The sequence below is a fragment of the Bubalus kerabau genome, chromosome 4 (genome assembly GCF_029407905.1).
Source record: "Bubalus kerabau isolate K-KA32 ecotype Philippines breed swamp buffalo chromosome 4, PCC_UOA_SB_1v2, whole genome shotgun sequence".
Classification (NCBI taxonomy): domain Eukaryota; kingdom Metazoa; phylum Chordata; class Mammalia; order Artiodactyla; family Bovidae; genus Bubalus; species Bubalus kerabau.
The window spans coordinates 19,577,239-19,594,381 of record NC_073627.1 but is presented as its reverse complement, the minus strand read 5'-3'; the positions used below and the strand labels follow the sequence as shown (position 1 = coordinate 19,594,381).

Sequence of the window (17,143 nt, the reverse complement as noted above, 5' to 3'; positions counted from 1 at the left end):
CAGGGCTGGAGAGCAGAGCAGGGTTGGAGGTGGGATTTGTCATGTGGCCACTTCTGGGGATGCTGGGGGCCCCAAGATGATCAGTGATAAGAAGCAAGTTGTGTCTTGCCTGAGGCTACTTCCTGTCCTCTGCTCCAGCCTCAGCCTCCGCTGAACAGATCAGAGTCCACTCTGGGGAAGGCCACAGCAGTTGTCTTTATTTGTTGCATTTATGTCAGTGACTAAAGCCCGCAGCAATGCCCCGAAGGTTAGCAGCAGTGGGTGGCAGGAGGGAATGGGGGAAGGGTATGCAGTCAAGTCCCTCTGACTTGGACGGAGATGGGGACCCTGGAGTGGGCTTCAGAGCCCCACTTGTGGGCACTGATCATCTCATGCCCACTAGTCTCCCTGTGAACAGCAGAACAGGTGCTCAGGGTGAAAGTGTCTGCCCCAAGCTTTCCTGCCTCCAGGCTGCAGGAACACAAACCAGTGTTTTCACTCTGCATGGGCCTCAGGTTCCAAATCATAAAATAAAGTGCTACCTAAAACATGGGGAGGTGGGTATGTTTTGTATTTGACTAACAGGGGACTACAGGGGCCTTGGTTTAGGGAAGAGCAGTGATCACTGTGGGGAGAGGAGGTTGGGTGGCAACAGAGGCTTCGCCTAGCAGTGTTTCCTGGGTCAGGTGGCAGTTGCAGGGGCTCACATGCCTGGATGGACAAGGTTTACAAAGCAAGGAAAGGGCCTTGAGGGCTGGGACAAAGCAGGTCCCACTCCCATGAACAGCAGCCTCTTCCTTTCCAGTGTCAACATCTTCAAGAGGATAAGTCGCTTTCTTGATTCCCACGACCCAAAGGCCAAGTGTAACTGCTCACCCACGACCCCAACTCTGATGTCTAGCATCATCCCAAGCGCTGCCCCCACCATCTCTACCTGCTCACTCCAGCCTGTATCGGAGTCCTCCTGGGCTTGACCTCTCTGTACCCACAGCAATGGGCAAGGCCCCCTTCTACTCCCTCCCAGCACCCCTTTCCTCTGCACTTACACTATACTTCCCCCAAGCACAGAGAATGAAGCTCCCACAGGCCCACAGCATGCCCACGTGGCAGCTCAGTGGGGCTGAGGCACTCAACGCATCGCTCAGGAGGCCCCTCTGCAATCTGAGCAGGCCAGGAATTCTGTCTGCTGACTCTCCCAGTTGGCAGGATAGCCCCACCTACCCTCAGACTGGTCAGAGTCAGTCTAGAAGAATAAGCCTCTGGCCAAGGCCACCTTGCCTTGGGGACTTCCTCTGCTTGTCTCAGACTCTCAGTTTTCCTCTAGCAGCTCAAGGAAACTCGAAGGCCCCATTCCCAGATACCCCCAGACACCTCCGGCTCTGGCAGCAGTTGCCATGACAACAGAAGTTCGGGATACGGAGGGCAGGGTGATTTATGAGGTCTCTCTGCCCTCCCCGCTTTCTCTCCTCCCTCCCAATTCTAACCCAAGCTGCTGGCCGTGCCCCTCCAGGCCACCCTTTGGGGTGAGTACCCTGTTAGTGTTGCTGGGTGTGGGGTGGGTGCTGTCTGACAGGCTTAATGCTGATGCAGCCTAGGGTGGCAAGCTGGCATAGAGATGGAGCAGGAAGAGGAGCAACTGGATTGGGTGGGAACTCAATTCTGGGGAAATTAACTAGCAGAGAAGGGACAGCTACCCTGACTCCTGCAGCAGATGCCTCACACGGTGGGGCAGTGACCGCCAGATGGGTCCTGCTCACATCACATCCTTGTGCTCCTGCTTGGACTCCTTAATGACCTGAAGGGGACACAGAAGGTGCCACAGTTAGGAGCTCACACAGACTCCAGGTCCACCACGGTTAGGCAATGTGACCCGGGACAAGTTCCCAGCCTTCCAACTTTTCTATGATAGTAACCGGAACACCGCCACGCGGCAGTCAGAGGGGGAAACGAGCTAATCCTGTCAAACATCTAGCAAACATCTGCCTGGCACATGCTGAGCTGCTGTTGTAAGCTTAGCTAGTTCTGTTGCTGGTACGGTGGGGAGGGGATATGCCCAATCTCCTCTTTCCATTCTTCTGCCAGGTCCCTTTCACCAAGCTGAAAGTTGAAAGTTGGAAGTGAAAGTTACTAATTTTCTTTCTCTCTCCCCCAGGCCTGCTGTGGGGGCACCTGAGTCTGAGGGTGAGAAAGGGAGAAAGAAAGCGAATCAGGACCCTGTCCCGTGGCCTAAGCATCTTGGCTGCCCTTAGTGTAGGGATTGGGGAATGGAATTATATCCGGGCTCCTTCCCCTCTTCCAGAGCCTCCCAGAGGAACTCTTGGGAGGTATGGAGAACCTTCTATATGCCAGTCTAGGCTTTCTCCCGGAGCCTGCTGGGGCCAGAATCTTGGGCCTGCCCTCCTCACCTCTCCATCCCGCATCTCCACGGTCTTCACCACAATGTTCCTCTTCAGGTGGCCTTCTGACACAGACTTGGTGTCCAGGCTAGTTTCTGCAGACATGAGGAGAGGAGGCCTCCATAAGAGCCCTAGACATCCTCTCCCACCCTTGATTTCCCCCTGAGACCCCTAATCGTGAGAACAAAAGCCGATCCAACCAGAGAAGTCCTAGGCTCTCCCAGAGGGGCTGGCAACCTCCTGAGTCCCCACGGTGCCAAGCAAGCCCTCACTGCCCTGCTTGCTGTCCTGGCCTGGCTGCATTTCAGCCCCTCTGCAGTCCCTCACCTGGCCCCTGGCTCCCTGGCAACCCAGCATCATGCCAAGGAAAGAGCATGTGGTTATTGAAGTCAGGCAGGCCAGAGCTCGAGTCCCAGCTCAGCCACACGACTCTGGGTAAGTTAATTTACCTCTTCCAACCTCAGTGTCCTCATCTGCAAAATGGGGATGCTGCTGCCTACTTCTCTAGGTGGAAGTAGTAAGTCAGTTAACTGAAATAATGTGTTTAAAACAATGGGCACGGATTCATGTTCTATACACATGGGTCCCTCTCCCGTCCCTCTTCCCTTTTCCTGCTTCTCTCTGCCACTTCTCTAGGACCCTTTTCTGTCTGGCATGTGGCAGTATTGCCTCTACCTGGTCTGCTGGTTAACTCTTCTGATACTGAACTAAGCCCTAGGACATGCATAGCTAGTGTTCCTAAATTTCTAGTCCAGAAGAATTCTTTTTTCCCTCAGCTGAGAATTATTTGAGGGCCACATACAAGTAAGAAGTAATTTATTCCCCCCTGCAGAGAGAAAAATATAATATGTCACACTCACTAATGTTTAATATTAAGAGCAGGGGACATAAAACTTTATTCACTACAAGAGCAGCAGTCTAGAGGGAAATAATCCTCTGGGCTGAATTAGCCCTGAGCTGAACAACCGAGGCTCAGGGAAAGAGGAATCAGGCCAAGAGCCTGGCCGCCAGGCACCGTGAGACTCTAGGGGCCTTCCCGGTGATGGGAAGAGGTGAGACAGAAGCTGGTGTGTTTGCTCAGAGGCCCAGAGCATCTCAGCTGAGTGCCCGAGGACGTAGCACCTTGAACACCGGCCAACTCTACTACTCTAATGTACATTTACCCTGTGCCAGGTCCTGGACTGGGTGCTGAGATTGCTGGGGAAATGACATAGGGTTGGCCCTTTAGGGAAACCTGGGAGGAGGGAGCTCAAGAAGATGGGGAAAGTGGGCTTGGTGAGCTTGCTCCCTATCAAGCTGAGAAAAGCACCATGTCTAAAAGGCAGGCAGCTAACCGAGAGCCGGCGGGGCTCCATCTACAACCTTGTGAGCCTGAATTGGTATAACTTGTATTGTGAGGCTTTTGAGATGTCTTGTGACCTTGTGACTTTCCCCTTCTTTGGTGCTTTTGCCCCCTGTAGTGACAAGCAGTTAAAAAAAACACACAAACATCAAACACTCAGCTGGACAGGGATCTGCAGACAGGAGAGAGGTTAAGACCCTCACTCAGTTCTGCAGTGGAATGGGGAGTGGGCATGGGAGGAGGGACAAAGGGCAGAGCAGGACAGGAGTGGCTGCAAGCCCCACCTGGAATGCTCTGGGATGGTGTGTTCTGGCTGGAAGTTGTGCCGTGAATAATGAAGGTCCCCGCAGAGAGCATTGGGCCCCTCTGCCCTGGTCCTCGGCCTCAGACCAGAAGAGCAACCCACAGGCCTGGGGGAGGGGGCGGGAATCCAACACTCTGCCCACAAAACCCTGTTCTACTGACCTCGAATCTGCAGGTTGGAGAAGGTCTGCACAGGAATGGTGATGCTGAAAGACAGCAGAAGGAGAGGGGTGACCAGCCTGCCAGAGCACATTCCCAGGCCAGATCCTGGTCCAGGGTCATCACAATAGCTTCGAGGCCCTTTTCCTTGCCAGGAAAGGCAAACCCCCATCTCTTAGCTTCTCCAGCAGCCAACACACTCCCGGGGCTGTAAGAGCTCTGGGTGTTATAAGCAAGGGGAACATCTCCATTCTAAAGAAAGTGAGTGCTCTGAGGATGACTGAGGGGAGGGGAGAGCAATGAAGAGAGTTCCCAGGAGGCAGAGGAGATTGGTCAGCAGAAAAGAAGTCCAGTCTTTGTTGGGAGGGTGGGGAGTGAGCCTTTTAGTTTGGAAGATAACCCAAGTCCTTACCCTAGGATCTGATCAACATGGGCTGAATTGAATCCATCCATTCATTCATCAGGCATTTATGAATACCAACTGTGTGTTAGGTGAGCACTGTGCTGGGCGCTGGGATAGGAGGGGGCTGGTCACGAGGCTGAATAAGACAGTCCCTGATGGGGCTTCCCAGGTGGCGCAGTGGTAAAGAACACACCTGCCAAAGCAGGAGACACAAGAGACGTGGGTTCTATCCCTGGGTCGGGAAGACCCGCTGGAAAAGGAAATGGCAACTCACTCCAGTATTCTTGCCTGGGAAATCCCATGGACACAGGAGCCTGACGGGCTACCATCTATGGGAGTCGCAAAGAGTTGGACATGTCCGAGCACACATGCACGCGTGAAGGGAGCAAGACGACTCTGGGGCGGGGCAGTAGGGCAGGCGGCCGGTCTGGGCTCACCGGTTCTCCTCGCCCTCCAGCAGCTTCCTGTAGGTGGCGATCTCGATGTCCAGGGCCAGTTTGACGTTGAGCAGATCCTGGTATTCCTGCAGGTGGCGCGCCATCTCGTCCTTGAGGCTCTGCCCCTCTTCCTCCAGCCGGGCCAGTGCCTCCTGGTAACTCGCCGCCTCCCGCACGTGGCGCTCCTCTTGCTCGCGCATCTGCCGCTCCAGGGACTCGTTCTGTGGGTGGAGCCGGACCGTTCCCCGAGGCCCCGCCCCAAGTAACTTTTCAGAGCTCCGCCCCAGCCGGTCCTTCAGCATCTGCTAAGGCTGTAGGTCTCAGGTCCCCGGGTCGCTCACCCCGTACCCCTCCTCCGCCTGCGGCCCCGCCTGTGCTCACCGTGCCGCGCAAGGACTCCAGGTCGCAGGTCAAGGCCTGCAGCTGCCGCCGGTAGTCGTTGGCCTCATGCTTGGCCTGGCGGAGCAGCTCCGCGTTGCGGGCGGCGGCGTCGTTCAGGTCCGCAAACTAGATGAGGAGAGGGCTTTATGCTGGAGGGCGGTCTGGGGCCGAATATCGCGGGAGCTTAGTGGGCCCCGGGGGGTTGGTACGCAGTCTGGAGGATCAGGGAGATGGGCCGGACGGTAGGGTTGTTTTCCAGCCCACCCCACGCCATTGGCACTGGGTGGGATTATTCACAGTCACCCGTGGCCCATGGACACAGACACTGCCACTTCTCTAGCATCTAGCTTAGTGCCTGATGAGGGAACGCATGAATGAGCAGAGGGTGTCACAGAACCCAGACTCTCCAGTAGCTCCATCCTCGGGACTGAATCCTGTCCTCCTCAGTCACACACAAGGAGCTCTGGTGAGCAGAGACCAGGTTCTAATAACCCTCTCTCCCCCAGCCTGCACAGAATCCCTCATGGCTCCATCACGCCTTAACCTGCTCAGAACTGTCACTGACTTCTGCCACTTACACTCCTCAGCTCCATGCCCTGGGCCAGGATCTCCGGGCCCCCACTTTTCTGTGCTTTATGGCCTCTACTCAGGCTGTGTCCTGCATGCCCTTCCTGAATGCCCTTTCTCTCCTCTCTTTATGTTCATAGGCTGCCAGTCCCACCTGGCCCCACTGCCCTCCCATGAAATCCGTCCTGCTCTCACAGCATATAAACCCTGCCCTGCTTTGTTCTTCAAAGACATCAGACTGAGTGACATCACATCTCCCTGATCAGACGTGTCTCTATATGCTGGGCAGAGCCTGGCATGCAGCAGATGCTCAATAACCCAGGATGCAGATGGCAGAAGCATCAAGAATGGGGCTTGGGACTTCCCTGGCAGTCCAGTGGTTAAAGCTCCACCCTTCCAATGTGGGAGGCATGGGTTTGATCCCTGGTCAAGGAACTAACATCCCACATGCTTTGAGGCATGACCAAAAAAGCCCCCCAGATAAACAGTTAAAAAAAAAGAATACAGGCTCTTAAGTGAGACAGCTAGGGTTAGAAATCCAGCTCTGTTGCTTAGGAGCTGTGTGAGTTTGGTCAAATTGGTTAACCTCTCTGGACTTTAGTTCTGTCATCTATCAAAGAACAGTACCTACTTCATGGTAAGATAATCCTTGCAAAGCATAGGGCCTAAACACAAGAGTGTTGGCTAGTAGTCAATAGCAACAGATACTAATGAGTACTTATTGGAAGTAATAGTGCCTGTATGACCCTGGGCAAGTCGCCTCACTTCTTTGGTGAAGGTCAGTCACTCAGAGAGGATCCTCTCCCAGCTTCCTCCACCCTCCTTCCCTGATTCTTTTGTATGGAGCCAGAAGGGCTGCCTGGAGAAGGCAGGCTGCCCCAAAGTCAGGGCTACCTTGGACCGGTACCACTCCTCTGCCTCATGCATGTTGCTGGACGCCACTGCCTCATACTGTGTGCGGATCTCTCTCAGGGCCGCTGTGAGGTCAGGCTTGGCTACATCCATCTCCACGTGGACCTGCTGCTGGGCCAGCTGCTCCTGGAGCTCCCGCACCTCCTGGCCAGGGTGAGAGAAGGGTTGCCAGGCCTCAGGGACCAGCTGCAACTGGGGCTTCCCCCTAGCATCATGCCCTCTTCTGTCTGCCCCTTGGACACGGACACTGGCTAGGGGAGATGGGATGCTCCTAGTTGGAGGAGATGGCGTTGTCCAGCATAAGGGAAGAAGCGGGTTAGTTTGGGGGCCCCAGGGTGTCCTCCTCCCAGGCCCGGAAGTCAGGAGCGCTGGAAGCGTGTCTGTGTTCTCGTGAAAGAATGTCTGAGTCCTGTGGTGTGGGTGTGCCTATGGGTTCCTGGGTTCCCTGAGCCCATGGATTCTGAATCTATTATCTGAAGTCAGAGCTCAGTGGGGTCTTTTTTTTTTTTTTTTTTTTAATGTATGGCTATCATTTCAATGGAAACAGATGGCAGAGGGAGTGGAGTCATAGAGACCAACTGTGTGACCTTAGCACATTCTTTAACCTCTCTGGGCTTCAGGGTTCTCCTCTGTGAAAAGGAGATAACACTGGAACCACCCCTATCTCACAGGGCTGTAGTGAAGAAGAATGAGGCAACAGGGCCCACTTTAAGTGGAGTGTGTGTCGAGGTGCATCTTACCAGGGGCTGGGGGTGCACTCTTCTCTGTCTAGCTCTGCCTCCCTCAGTCTCTCTCTGCATCTCTTTCTCTGTCTCTCATTTTCTTTCTCTGTCAATGTGTCCCTTTCTCTCTCTGAATATCTGTCTCTGTCTCCCCATCTCTTTCCCTCAGTTCCAGTCTCTGTGTTGGCCTTTTTTCCCCTCCTTCCCGATCTTACCTCCTCATGGATCTTCCTCAAGAACCGGATTTCCTCCTCCAGAGACTCAATCTTCCTCTCCAGATCCAGACGGGCTAGGGTGGCTTCATCTGCTTCCTGGAGCAGGGCGGGGCAAAGGGCCACTCTGACCCCAGACTCGTCTTGTCTGCTTCCTAGTCTAATCTGATCTCTCCTTTTGCGGCTGGTGGGGGGCAGGGAGAGCGCTTGGCTCTGGAGGGCTGGGCTTAGGGACTGTGTTTGGGTGGGCTGCCATCAACGTTTTCCCCCTCCCCGATCCCTCCCCACCACCCTGACCTGTCGATAGGCAGCCAGGTTGTTCTCAGCCTCCAGCCTCTGGTTGGTTTCATCCTGGAGCCTGAGGTAGGGAGACACACTCCTGGGTCTGGGCTCTTCTGACAACTATGGGGACCCCTCCCCTGATCTCCCTGCCAGAGAGATACTCCCCCACCCTCAGGACCAGTGGAGCAGAAGGAGGAGTGAGGGGCAGAAGTATTCTAGACAAAGCCTTGGCCAGAAGGATGAGCAGACAAGAGCCTGTGCTTTAAGTCATTACCAAGGTGCCTTATCAGGGTTGCTGCACCTGCTCCTGCTCACACAGGCGCTTCCACCAACCTATACTCATTCCTGCCATACACACACACACACACACACATGTCTTCTCACACTTGAAGTCACACACGCATACTCTGCCAGCTCGGCAAGGATCATGCCCCTGGCATTTCCTGTGACCTTCAGAAATGGGTTTATTAAGATCTCCACCTTACAGCTGCGCAAGTTGAAGCACCTTGACTAGGGTCGTAAGCTGGGGACAAGCAGAGTCACCTGTGTTCTGAAGCCAGGCTTACCTGCTGTCTCCCCTATTGCCTGTATCCCAGCCCAGTCCTCCTGATGCACCCCCATCTTCCCTTCCAATTCCTCCTCTAGACAGAGCTAAGAATAAGTGTGTTCCCTGTGCACAGTCGCAAGGCCCCGCAGTGAATAAAACTCAGCCTGCTAAGGTCCCTGACTGTCCACTTTCCTTAGCGGGAAGATGCTGACGGTACAGTGGCTCCCTGACAGGTTTTTGGGAATCAGATCCCCGGAAACCAGACTCTGAGCCTCGTCCCAGGCCCTCCATCATCTGGGAACAAGGATCGCCCTCCCTCCTAAAGGCAGGAAACGGGAACAGGAAGGCAGAGCCCCGCCTGAGACCTGCAGGCGCCCCCTCCCGGGACTCAGTCCTCCCGATTCAGGAGGCCCCTCTGTGGCTCCCCTCCTCACTTCTGCCTCAAGGTGCCCAGGTCCTGTGCCAGGTTGTCCCTCTCCACCTCGAGCCGGGCGCTGTTGGCAGTGAGTTGATCGAGCCGCAGGCGCAGCTCGCGCAGCTCCGCCTGGTAGACGTCGGCCAGCTTGGTGGGCTCCTTGGCCCGCAGCTGGTTGAGCTCGGCAGCCAGCGCCTTGTTCTGCTGCTCCAGGAAGCGCACCTTCTCAATGTAGCTGGCGAAGCGGTCATTGAGCTCCATCATCTCTGCCCTCTCGCTGGCTCGGGTCTCTTTGAAGCCGGAGTTGAGTGCCCCAGCCAGGGAGAAGTCCACCCGGGCTGGGAGTGGAGGCGGCATTCGAGCCAGGGACAGGCGGGTGCCGGGACCCAGGCGGCGGCCCCCCACCACCATCTCCGAGGAGGAGACATAGGAGCGGCGAGTGGCTGAGGTGACCCGTCTCCTCTCCATCCTGGCCTCACTCTGCCTGCTCCTGAGATGTGCGGGCTTTAAGGAGGAGGGGACCGGCCTGGCACGGCCCAGGCTGCCCCTGGCAACGCCCCCTGGCATAGCCTGAGGGGGTGGTGCTGGGCCACAGCCAAGCCACGGGGAGAACGCCTCTCACCACACCGAGGCCACTGTGCCCCGAGGCAGGGGCACCAGAGCATGCCAGCCTCGGTCTGGCTCCAGACAGAGCTGCTAGTGGGCAGTTCCTGGGGCCGATGCTGTGTCTGAAACCCTGACTACTGAGCAAGCAGACCCTTTCTCTGGAACCGTGGGTCAGGGAAGGGCTGGACCAGATGACCCCTTACCTGTCTTCTAACTCTTAGATCCCATGACCCAGGCCCTCCCTCAGCATTCTCCTTCCAGGTATTTGTTGGGAACTTGACGAAGAATAAACCTGTTCCCTACTCTCAGGAAACAGCCTGTGTTAGATTTCCTGACCACCTCAGTCCCAGCAGATTCCTGCCATCCTCCCCTCTAAGTGCAGGCGTCCGCATTCCTGCTGTCTCCCCATCCCCCGGAGTTTTGGGGCTGTGGGCTGGAATTAGAACCAACCCTTTGTCTAGAGGGTCAATCGAGGTCTCTATCTAGCAGTGGGGGGATGATGGAAGGAATGTGGGGCTCCTGATAGGGCCAGAGGGGGCAGGTGCTGCACTCCCAGGCCCTCCCCCCACCCCTAGGGCCACCCTGAAGCTCTGGGCTCAGCCTCAGTGGGCTCACCCCAGCCTCCTTGCACCCCCTCCCAGAGCCCAGGCCTTGACAGCTCCACAAAGCAGTTATGAATGAGCTGGCTGTCCCAACTCCCATCTTTGTCCCTGTAACATCCCATTTCCCTGGCCCCCTCTCACCTCACTCTCACAGTGAGAGTGGATTTATCTCCTTCAAGTTCCCACACATCAGGTTGAAAGGCTGGGAAAGGCTTCTGGGGATGAGTGGGTTTGGGTCCTGAGGAGCCAGTGCTTCTGAACTGGGAGCCCGGGCCCAGTGCCCTGTGGCCCCTTGAGATTTCAGATCCATCCACCCCTTCGATCTGGTTGCCTGGTGGTCCACCCAGGCCCTCAGCCCATCTGTGCCCCTGGACTTCTGGGAAGCAGGCAGCCTTTCTCTCCTGCACCACCCCCTCTTGCTGCCCACTACCCATGCCTGGCCCTCCGATCCCTTTTCCCGGGCACTTGCTGAATGGAGCCTTGTTCTCCACCACTGGTGAGGGCGTCGCTCAGCGAGGGCAGCCCCTGCAGGGGGCTGTGCTGTTTTCATCCCAAGATGCCAGCCCGTTGGGCGGGGCGCAGCCCAAGCCCCTTGCTCAAAGAGCTTCTCGGAAAGCATCTGAGGGGAGCTGGGGTGCTGCAGGGAGCAGGCTCTGTGCCCACCCTGACCATTGTGTCTGTGCCAAGGTGAGTCATTTAGTGGGCACCAGGAGAGGCCCTGGGGGGTGGCCCAGCAATGCCAGTGCTCCAGCATTGCAGACAAGGGCTGACTGCTAGTCCCCTCCCCTGCTCTCAGAGCCAGCTCAGCCCCTGAGCCCCTGTCCTAGCAATACCCCTTCCTCCACACCGGGGGAGGTGCTCTTCATTTAGGCATGTGTTATGGGCTGGTTGACGAGATTTCCCTGTTAATCTCAGGCAGAGAGAGGAGATAAGCACCACTCCTAATTTTTTTTTTTTTTGGTGGGGGGGTGCTGTGCCTCGCAGCTAGAGAAGGAAATGGCAACCCACTCCAGTGTTCTTGCCTGGAGAATCCCAGGGATGGTGAAGCCTGGTGGGCTGCCGTCTATGGGGTCGCACAGAGTCGGACACGACTGAAGCAACTTAGCAGTGCCTCGCAGCATCTGCCATCTCACTTCCCCAACCAGGGATCGAACCAGCATTCCCTGCCTTGGAAGCGCAGTCTTAACCACTGGACCATCAGATCAGATCAGATCAGATCAGTATCTCAGTCGTGTCCGACTCTTTGCGACCCCATGAATCACAGCACACCAGGCCTCCCTGTCCATCACCAACTCCTGGAGTTCACTGAGACTCACGTCCATCAAGTGAGTGATGCCATCCAGCCATCTTATCCTCTGTCATCCCCTTCTCCTCTTGCCCCCAATCCCTCCCAGCATCAGAGTCTTTTCCAATGAGTCAACTCTTCACATGAGGTGGCCAAAGTACTGGAGTTTCAGCTTTGCATCATTCCTTCCAAAGAAATCCCAGGGCTGATCTCCTTCAGAATGGACTGGTTGGATCTCCTTGCAGTCCAAGGGACTCTCAAGAGTCTTCTCCAACACCACAGTTCAAAAGCATCAATTCTTCGGCGCTCAGCCTTCTTCACAGTCCAACTCTCGCATCCATACATGACCACAGGAAAAACCATAGCCTTGACTAGACGAACCTTTGTTGGCAAAGTAATGTCTCTGCTTTTGAATATGCTATCTAGGTTGGTCATAACTTTCCTTCCAAGGAGTAAGCGTCTTTTAATTTCATGGCTGCAGTCACCATCTGCAGTGATTTTGGAGCCCAGAAAAATAAAGTCTGACACTTTCCACTGTTTCCCCATCTATTTCCCATGAAGTGATGGGACCGGATGCCATGATCTTCGTTTTCTGACTTCCTAATTGTTTAGCGGAGTCTGCTGCTGGGCCTGAGCAGTATCATGGGGAGGAGAATCATGAGAAGGGGGCACCCAGTGACTTGATCCTGTTGTGGTTTGGGGAGCTGAGGAAGGATGGGGGTGGGGAGTGACCTTAGGGGAAGAACAAGGCTGGGGACAAGCCCTTGTCCCAGCTCCTCTCCGTGGCTTGGAGTGGCTGCGCTTCCAGCTTGCCAGGCAAGTCACAGTGCTGCCTTCTCTCTTTGTCCAAGTGAAATCTACTTGAAATGAGTGCAAAGCAGTCCTGGAGGAAGAAGCTGTAACAAAGCAGAAAGGGCTTGTCAGGAACACTCAGTAACTGTTTTTGTGAAACACCGGCTTGTTTCAGCAGCAGCAGGTGAGGCCCCCTCTTCACCCGCTTCAGCCACCTCACTGGGCCCTTTTCACCCGCCTGCATCCTCTCCCTTCCCTCTATTGTCAACCCCTATCTCTCCTTCAGACACATCCCCACACTCAGCCCTTATCTATGTGATGTTCACACACAGAAGCAAAGAGGTGGTGGACAGATTTGGCCATGGTCATTTGTCAAAACTTCATTACTTTTTATTTACATGCATTGTAGAAAAATCAGAGAATACAGATAAGCAGAACAGAAAAATTAATTAGCCATCATTTTGCCACCTGGAGATATAAACAGATTTTTTTTTCTACATGTATAAATTCATTTTTAAAAAGTAGGCTCATGCTGTACAAATTATTTTGTAATCTGCTTTTTATTTCCTTGACAATATGTTGTGAACATCTTTTCATATCCATAAATATTTATCACCATCATCATTTTAACAGTTGCATGGTTTTCCACCATGTGCATGAATGTGCGTGACTGCTAAGTCACTTCAGCCGTGTCCGACTCTTTGTGACCCTATAGACTATATAGCCTGCCAGGCTCCTCAGTCCATGGGATTCTCCAGGCAAGAATACTAGAGTGGGTAGCCATTCCCTTCTCCAGGGGATCTCCCCAAGCCAGGGATCAAACCCAGGTCTGTCTCCTGAATTGCAGGCAGATTCTTTACTATCTGAGCCACCAGGGAAGCCCGTGCATGGATGTAACCAGGCCCTATTGTTGCACAGTTCTGTGCCCTCTCTCTCTTTGTTCTAGATTATACTGTGATGCACATTTGCTCCAGGTAGACATAGCTCCCAGCCTCTACCTCTACTCGCCTCCTCCCAGTCTGGCTGCAGCCCCATTCTCCATGGCACCTCCTCTCCTGCTTCCCTAATCTTTGGAAGCCTCGTCATCCAAAGCCTCAGGCCAGTCCCTGGATGGCCTTCTGGACTGGACAGCAGAACGATGCTGGCTCTGGGAAGAGGACGCCTGGACACCCCTCCCCACAGCTTTCAGCCAAATCAGGTCCTATTTCAAGCTGAGTTGGGGACAATTCAAGCTGAGGACAAGTTGGGGACAAGATGACCTCCCACTCACTATGACCATCCTCTACATCAGAATCTTCCAGGATGACCTGTCTACAGCCCAAATACTTTCCGGGACAGATCAACCCTCCACCTGACCTCCACCCACACAGAAGTTGCCCAGCATGTTCCCAATTTGCCAGCCTCCAACTCAAGGGGCCCTTTTGTCCCTCGACTGCTGCTCACTGACTCCCTGCTGCTCTCCCAGTGCCTGACACAGCATGGTGGTTGGCAGGCGTGAGTGGGATGGAGGGAACATGGCTCTCTGGCCAACCCCTTGCCAGAGTCCATGCACTGGGGGACCCATCCCTGAGGAAGGGAACTGAGTGACCACTAGATGGCAGTGCTGAGCTGCCCAGATCTGAGCAGGCTGGTGGCCATAGTCCTTTGGAGGCAGGAAGAAAGCTGGTCTCAGGCTTTCTAAAACCCCTAAGTGTATCAGGCTTTCTAAAACCTCTAAAAGAGGGGTCACTAGAATTGCCTCTGACTGCTATGGCAGCGCCCTCTAGGGGACAGAGCAAGGCCATTCAATAGCTGTATGATTGTGGATGACTCAGGAACCTTCTTTGAGTCTCCATTTCCACACCTGTATAATGAGGTCTAGACAAACTTACTTCCAAGGTAGTTGTAAGAAAAACTATCAGTGAAAGCCAGACACAGCAGGTGCTTGACAAATCCTAGCTTCCATTTAATAACACCTACCAGGGGCTTCCTGGGTGGTGCTAGTGATAAAGAATTCACCTGCCAATGCAGGAGGTGACCGAGACACGAGTTTGATCCCTGGGTTGGGAAGATCCCCTGGAGGAGGAAATGGCAACCCACTCCAGTAGTCTTGCCTGGAAAATTCCATGGAGAGAGGAGCCCGGCAGGGTACAGCCCATAGGGTCGCAAAGAGTCAGACACAACTGAAGTGACTTAGCACGCATGCACCAAGTGCTTTACCTGTTTCCATGTTAGCACATCTCTGATGGGGTGGGCCTGGACGGGTGGGAGCTGGGTCTTCTAGGGGAGCTGCCATGTCCTGTCGACTCCTTTGGGGTTGGGGCAAGGACAGCATGTAGGCAGGGGCACCCCACAAAGGGCAGCGTGGACAGGATGTGGGAGGTGGCAGCCAGTGAAGAGAAGTTGGGAGTCAGCACTCTTCACCCCCAGACCACTAGTTGTTTATAGCTTTGGGTCTCCCAGGGAACATGTGAGAGTTAGGTCCCACTGTCCTAGCGGAGACTGAATAGAGGCTGTTTCTCACCCTGCTTTCTCATCTCCCTGACTCCCCCAGTGGGCTCTATTCTTCCATCTTTGCCCTTTCCCAGACCTTGTGGACTTGAGACCCACAGTTCCATTGGCTTGAGAACCTCTTGGTGTGTCAACATCTCCCATGGGGATGGGTCTCTTCTACACTTGAACCTGAGGCTTCCCAAGGACAAGGCCCCCAGTAGATGGGGTCTTCCCAGTGCTATATCTATGTCTTCATCAGACTGGGATGCATCTAAGGGTAGGGTCTGTCTCCCACTTCAGACTCAGGCAACCACAGACAGAAGCTGCCTCTCTCCTTGGGTGGGAACCATCTGATCAGAGGATCTATGGTTCACTGTCAGCTGGGAGCTTCGAGGGCAGGCGACATCTTTCTGTTGGAGGACAGCTGCCTTGGGCCAGGGATGGTTCCTTCTCCCATCCTGAGCCTGTGCCCAGCCTCGCCCTGCAGGTTAGAAGCATCCAACTCCTGTGGCTGCAGAAGGGTTCTCGGCTGACCACCTAGACTCCTTCCCCTTCTCTTCTCTGGTCCCTCAGCCTTCGGAGGCATCAGTTCATTCACCTTCACAGACCCAGGGGCCAGCCTGCTGCTTTGGGGTTAATAAGTTTGGGCCCTTCTCTGCCCCATCTGCCCACCCAGCCAGGGCCTGCTCCAGCCTGCCCCCCACCTCCCAGCCTCTAACTCTGAGACCAGCTCTTTAATTGCTTTCCTTGATGTGCTCTGCTCCATGCTCCAATCCGTCTCCCTGGCTGACTGCGTCCCTTTGAGAGTGAGAGGCGGAGACCAGATGTGCCCCTGGAGGGAGGAGAGGGCTGGCAGGCAGCGTGTTATTTCCAATCCAGTAGTCTTCCAAATGGACAGGATGAGCTAGGAGGGCGGCGCTGTGGGCAAGCTGGGGAGAGCCCCAGGATGAGCTGGAAGACACAGCCATGGTCTCCAGGTTCCTGGCATGACTGGTTCCTCCCTCCACCACCACCCCCCCCAAACTCCATCCCAAGGCCTGCTGGTCCCTAGTCACAAAAAAAAAAACATGGAGAAGGAGAAGACAGCCAGGACCTAGATTCTATCTGGGAACCAGGATCCCCCAAACTTAGCCTAAGAGCCAAAGGAACATTCTGGGAGTCTGAAGACTGATGAGGAGGGGTCTGGGAGGCAGGATGCCTGAGTTTAGCAGCTGCCAAGGAGGATTCCCATGCAGTGATGAAGTTCCCTGTGGGTACAAAGCCAATGGCTGGTTGTGGGGAGGACCCAGTGGGAAAAGCCCAGTGCCTCCCTCCTGACAGGTCCTGACACTGATGGAGGTTGGAGCTGACGCACAGGTGACAAGGACTCCATCCTGACTCATGTTGTTCTGTGTCTGCAGCTCCTGGCACTGAGCCTGGGTCTCTGAACTGGGGCAGGAATTTGTGCCCCGGGGTGGGACCCAGACCTGCGCTGCGGGCCTGGGGTGGCTGTGAAGATCAGGGGAAGAGAGAACTTCTGAACTCCCTGAAGTAGAGCGAGGCCCCCCCTCCCTGCCAAGGCTGGCAGGCTGAAGTGGGAGGGGGCCTTAGGGCAGCAGATTGGGGAGCCATCGATTGCCGCCTCTCATGGATGACTCTACGCGAGAACAATCCAATCTCAGAGTGTCATCGCTGCCTACGGAGGTCAGCTGGGAGCTGGCTGTCAGCTTGCTGTCCCCAACCCACTAGCCTCTGCCAGCTCCCTGAACCAGCCAGGCTGCCTCCTTCTGAGCTAGACACCTCAGCCCGACCCCCTGTGATTGAGATCAGGAGCCCACGTGCTTAACTCCATCAGCGGAGTCTTTGTACATTTAACGGGTCACCCAAGAGCATATTTTGCACCACGGAGCCATGAGTGTTTGCCTAGCAAATGGTCGGCTGCAGAACAACCTTGTCAAGAGTGACCTCTTCCCCCTGTGAGTGGCCCCCAGCCCAAGTGACTTCAGCCTCCTGCAACGGAGCCTGTTGTGCGAAGCTTGCCCTCCTGGCCCTGGTTACCAGCTGCCTTGCTCTCTGCCTCTGCACTTGCAGGGGTGATGGTGATGATCAAGTGAGATAATGTATGTGAGGGCTCCAGGAAATGCAGAAGTTATTCTATGTCGATCCAACCAGCAGGAAGCGAGGCCTCCTGAGGTCAAGGCGGCACACCAGGCCGCTGGGGGGTCCAGATGTGAGGCGGTGACTGCTTCTGTGGGACATGGCACACAGGGGGAAAAAACTCATTAAGACTAATTGGAGAGGAGGAAATCCCTGGCTCGCGGAAAGAAATGATGTCTGCTCACTTCTAAAG

At 55.0% G+C, this 17,143-nt stretch overlaps 1 protein-coding gene across 1 annotated transcript; it reads right to left on the bottom strand.

The window, feature by feature from the left end:
- Positions 1–547: 547 nt before the first annotated feature.
- Positions 548–9,906, bottom strand: GFAP (glial fibrillary acidic protein). Its single transcript, XM_055575674.1, has 9 exons — positions 9,077–9,906; positions 8,111–8,171; positions 7,817–7,912; positions 6,862–7,023; positions 5,401–5,526; positions 5,020–5,240; positions 4,183–4,226; positions 2,385–2,470; positions 548–1,774 (listed from the first exon to the last, which is right to left on the bottom strand). Exons 1-9 carry the CDS (start codon positions 9,622–9,624, stop codon positions 1,733–1,735), a joined length of 1,386 nt encoding a protein of 461 aa, XP_055431649.1. The 5' UTR covers positions 9,625–9,906; the 3' UTR covers positions 548–1,732.
- Between the last annotated feature and the right edge of the window lie 7,237 nt (positions 9,907–17,143).

Bases quoted from the DNA above. Each gene is read 5' to 3' on its own strand.
- GFAP (XM_055575674.1), bottom strand. From the start codon at position 9,624: ATGCCAGGGGGCGTTGCCAGGGGCAGCCTGGGCCGTGCCAGGCCGGTC. The intron at 2,471-4,182 runs GTCAGTAGAACA...TCATGTCTGCAG, and splicing joins CTCCAACCTGCAGATTCGAG to AAACTAGCCTGGACACCAAG. The intron at 1,775-2,384 runs GTGAGGAGGGCA...TGTCCCCTTCAG, and splicing joins TGGAGATGCGGGATGGAGAG to GTCATTAAGGAGTCCAAGCA.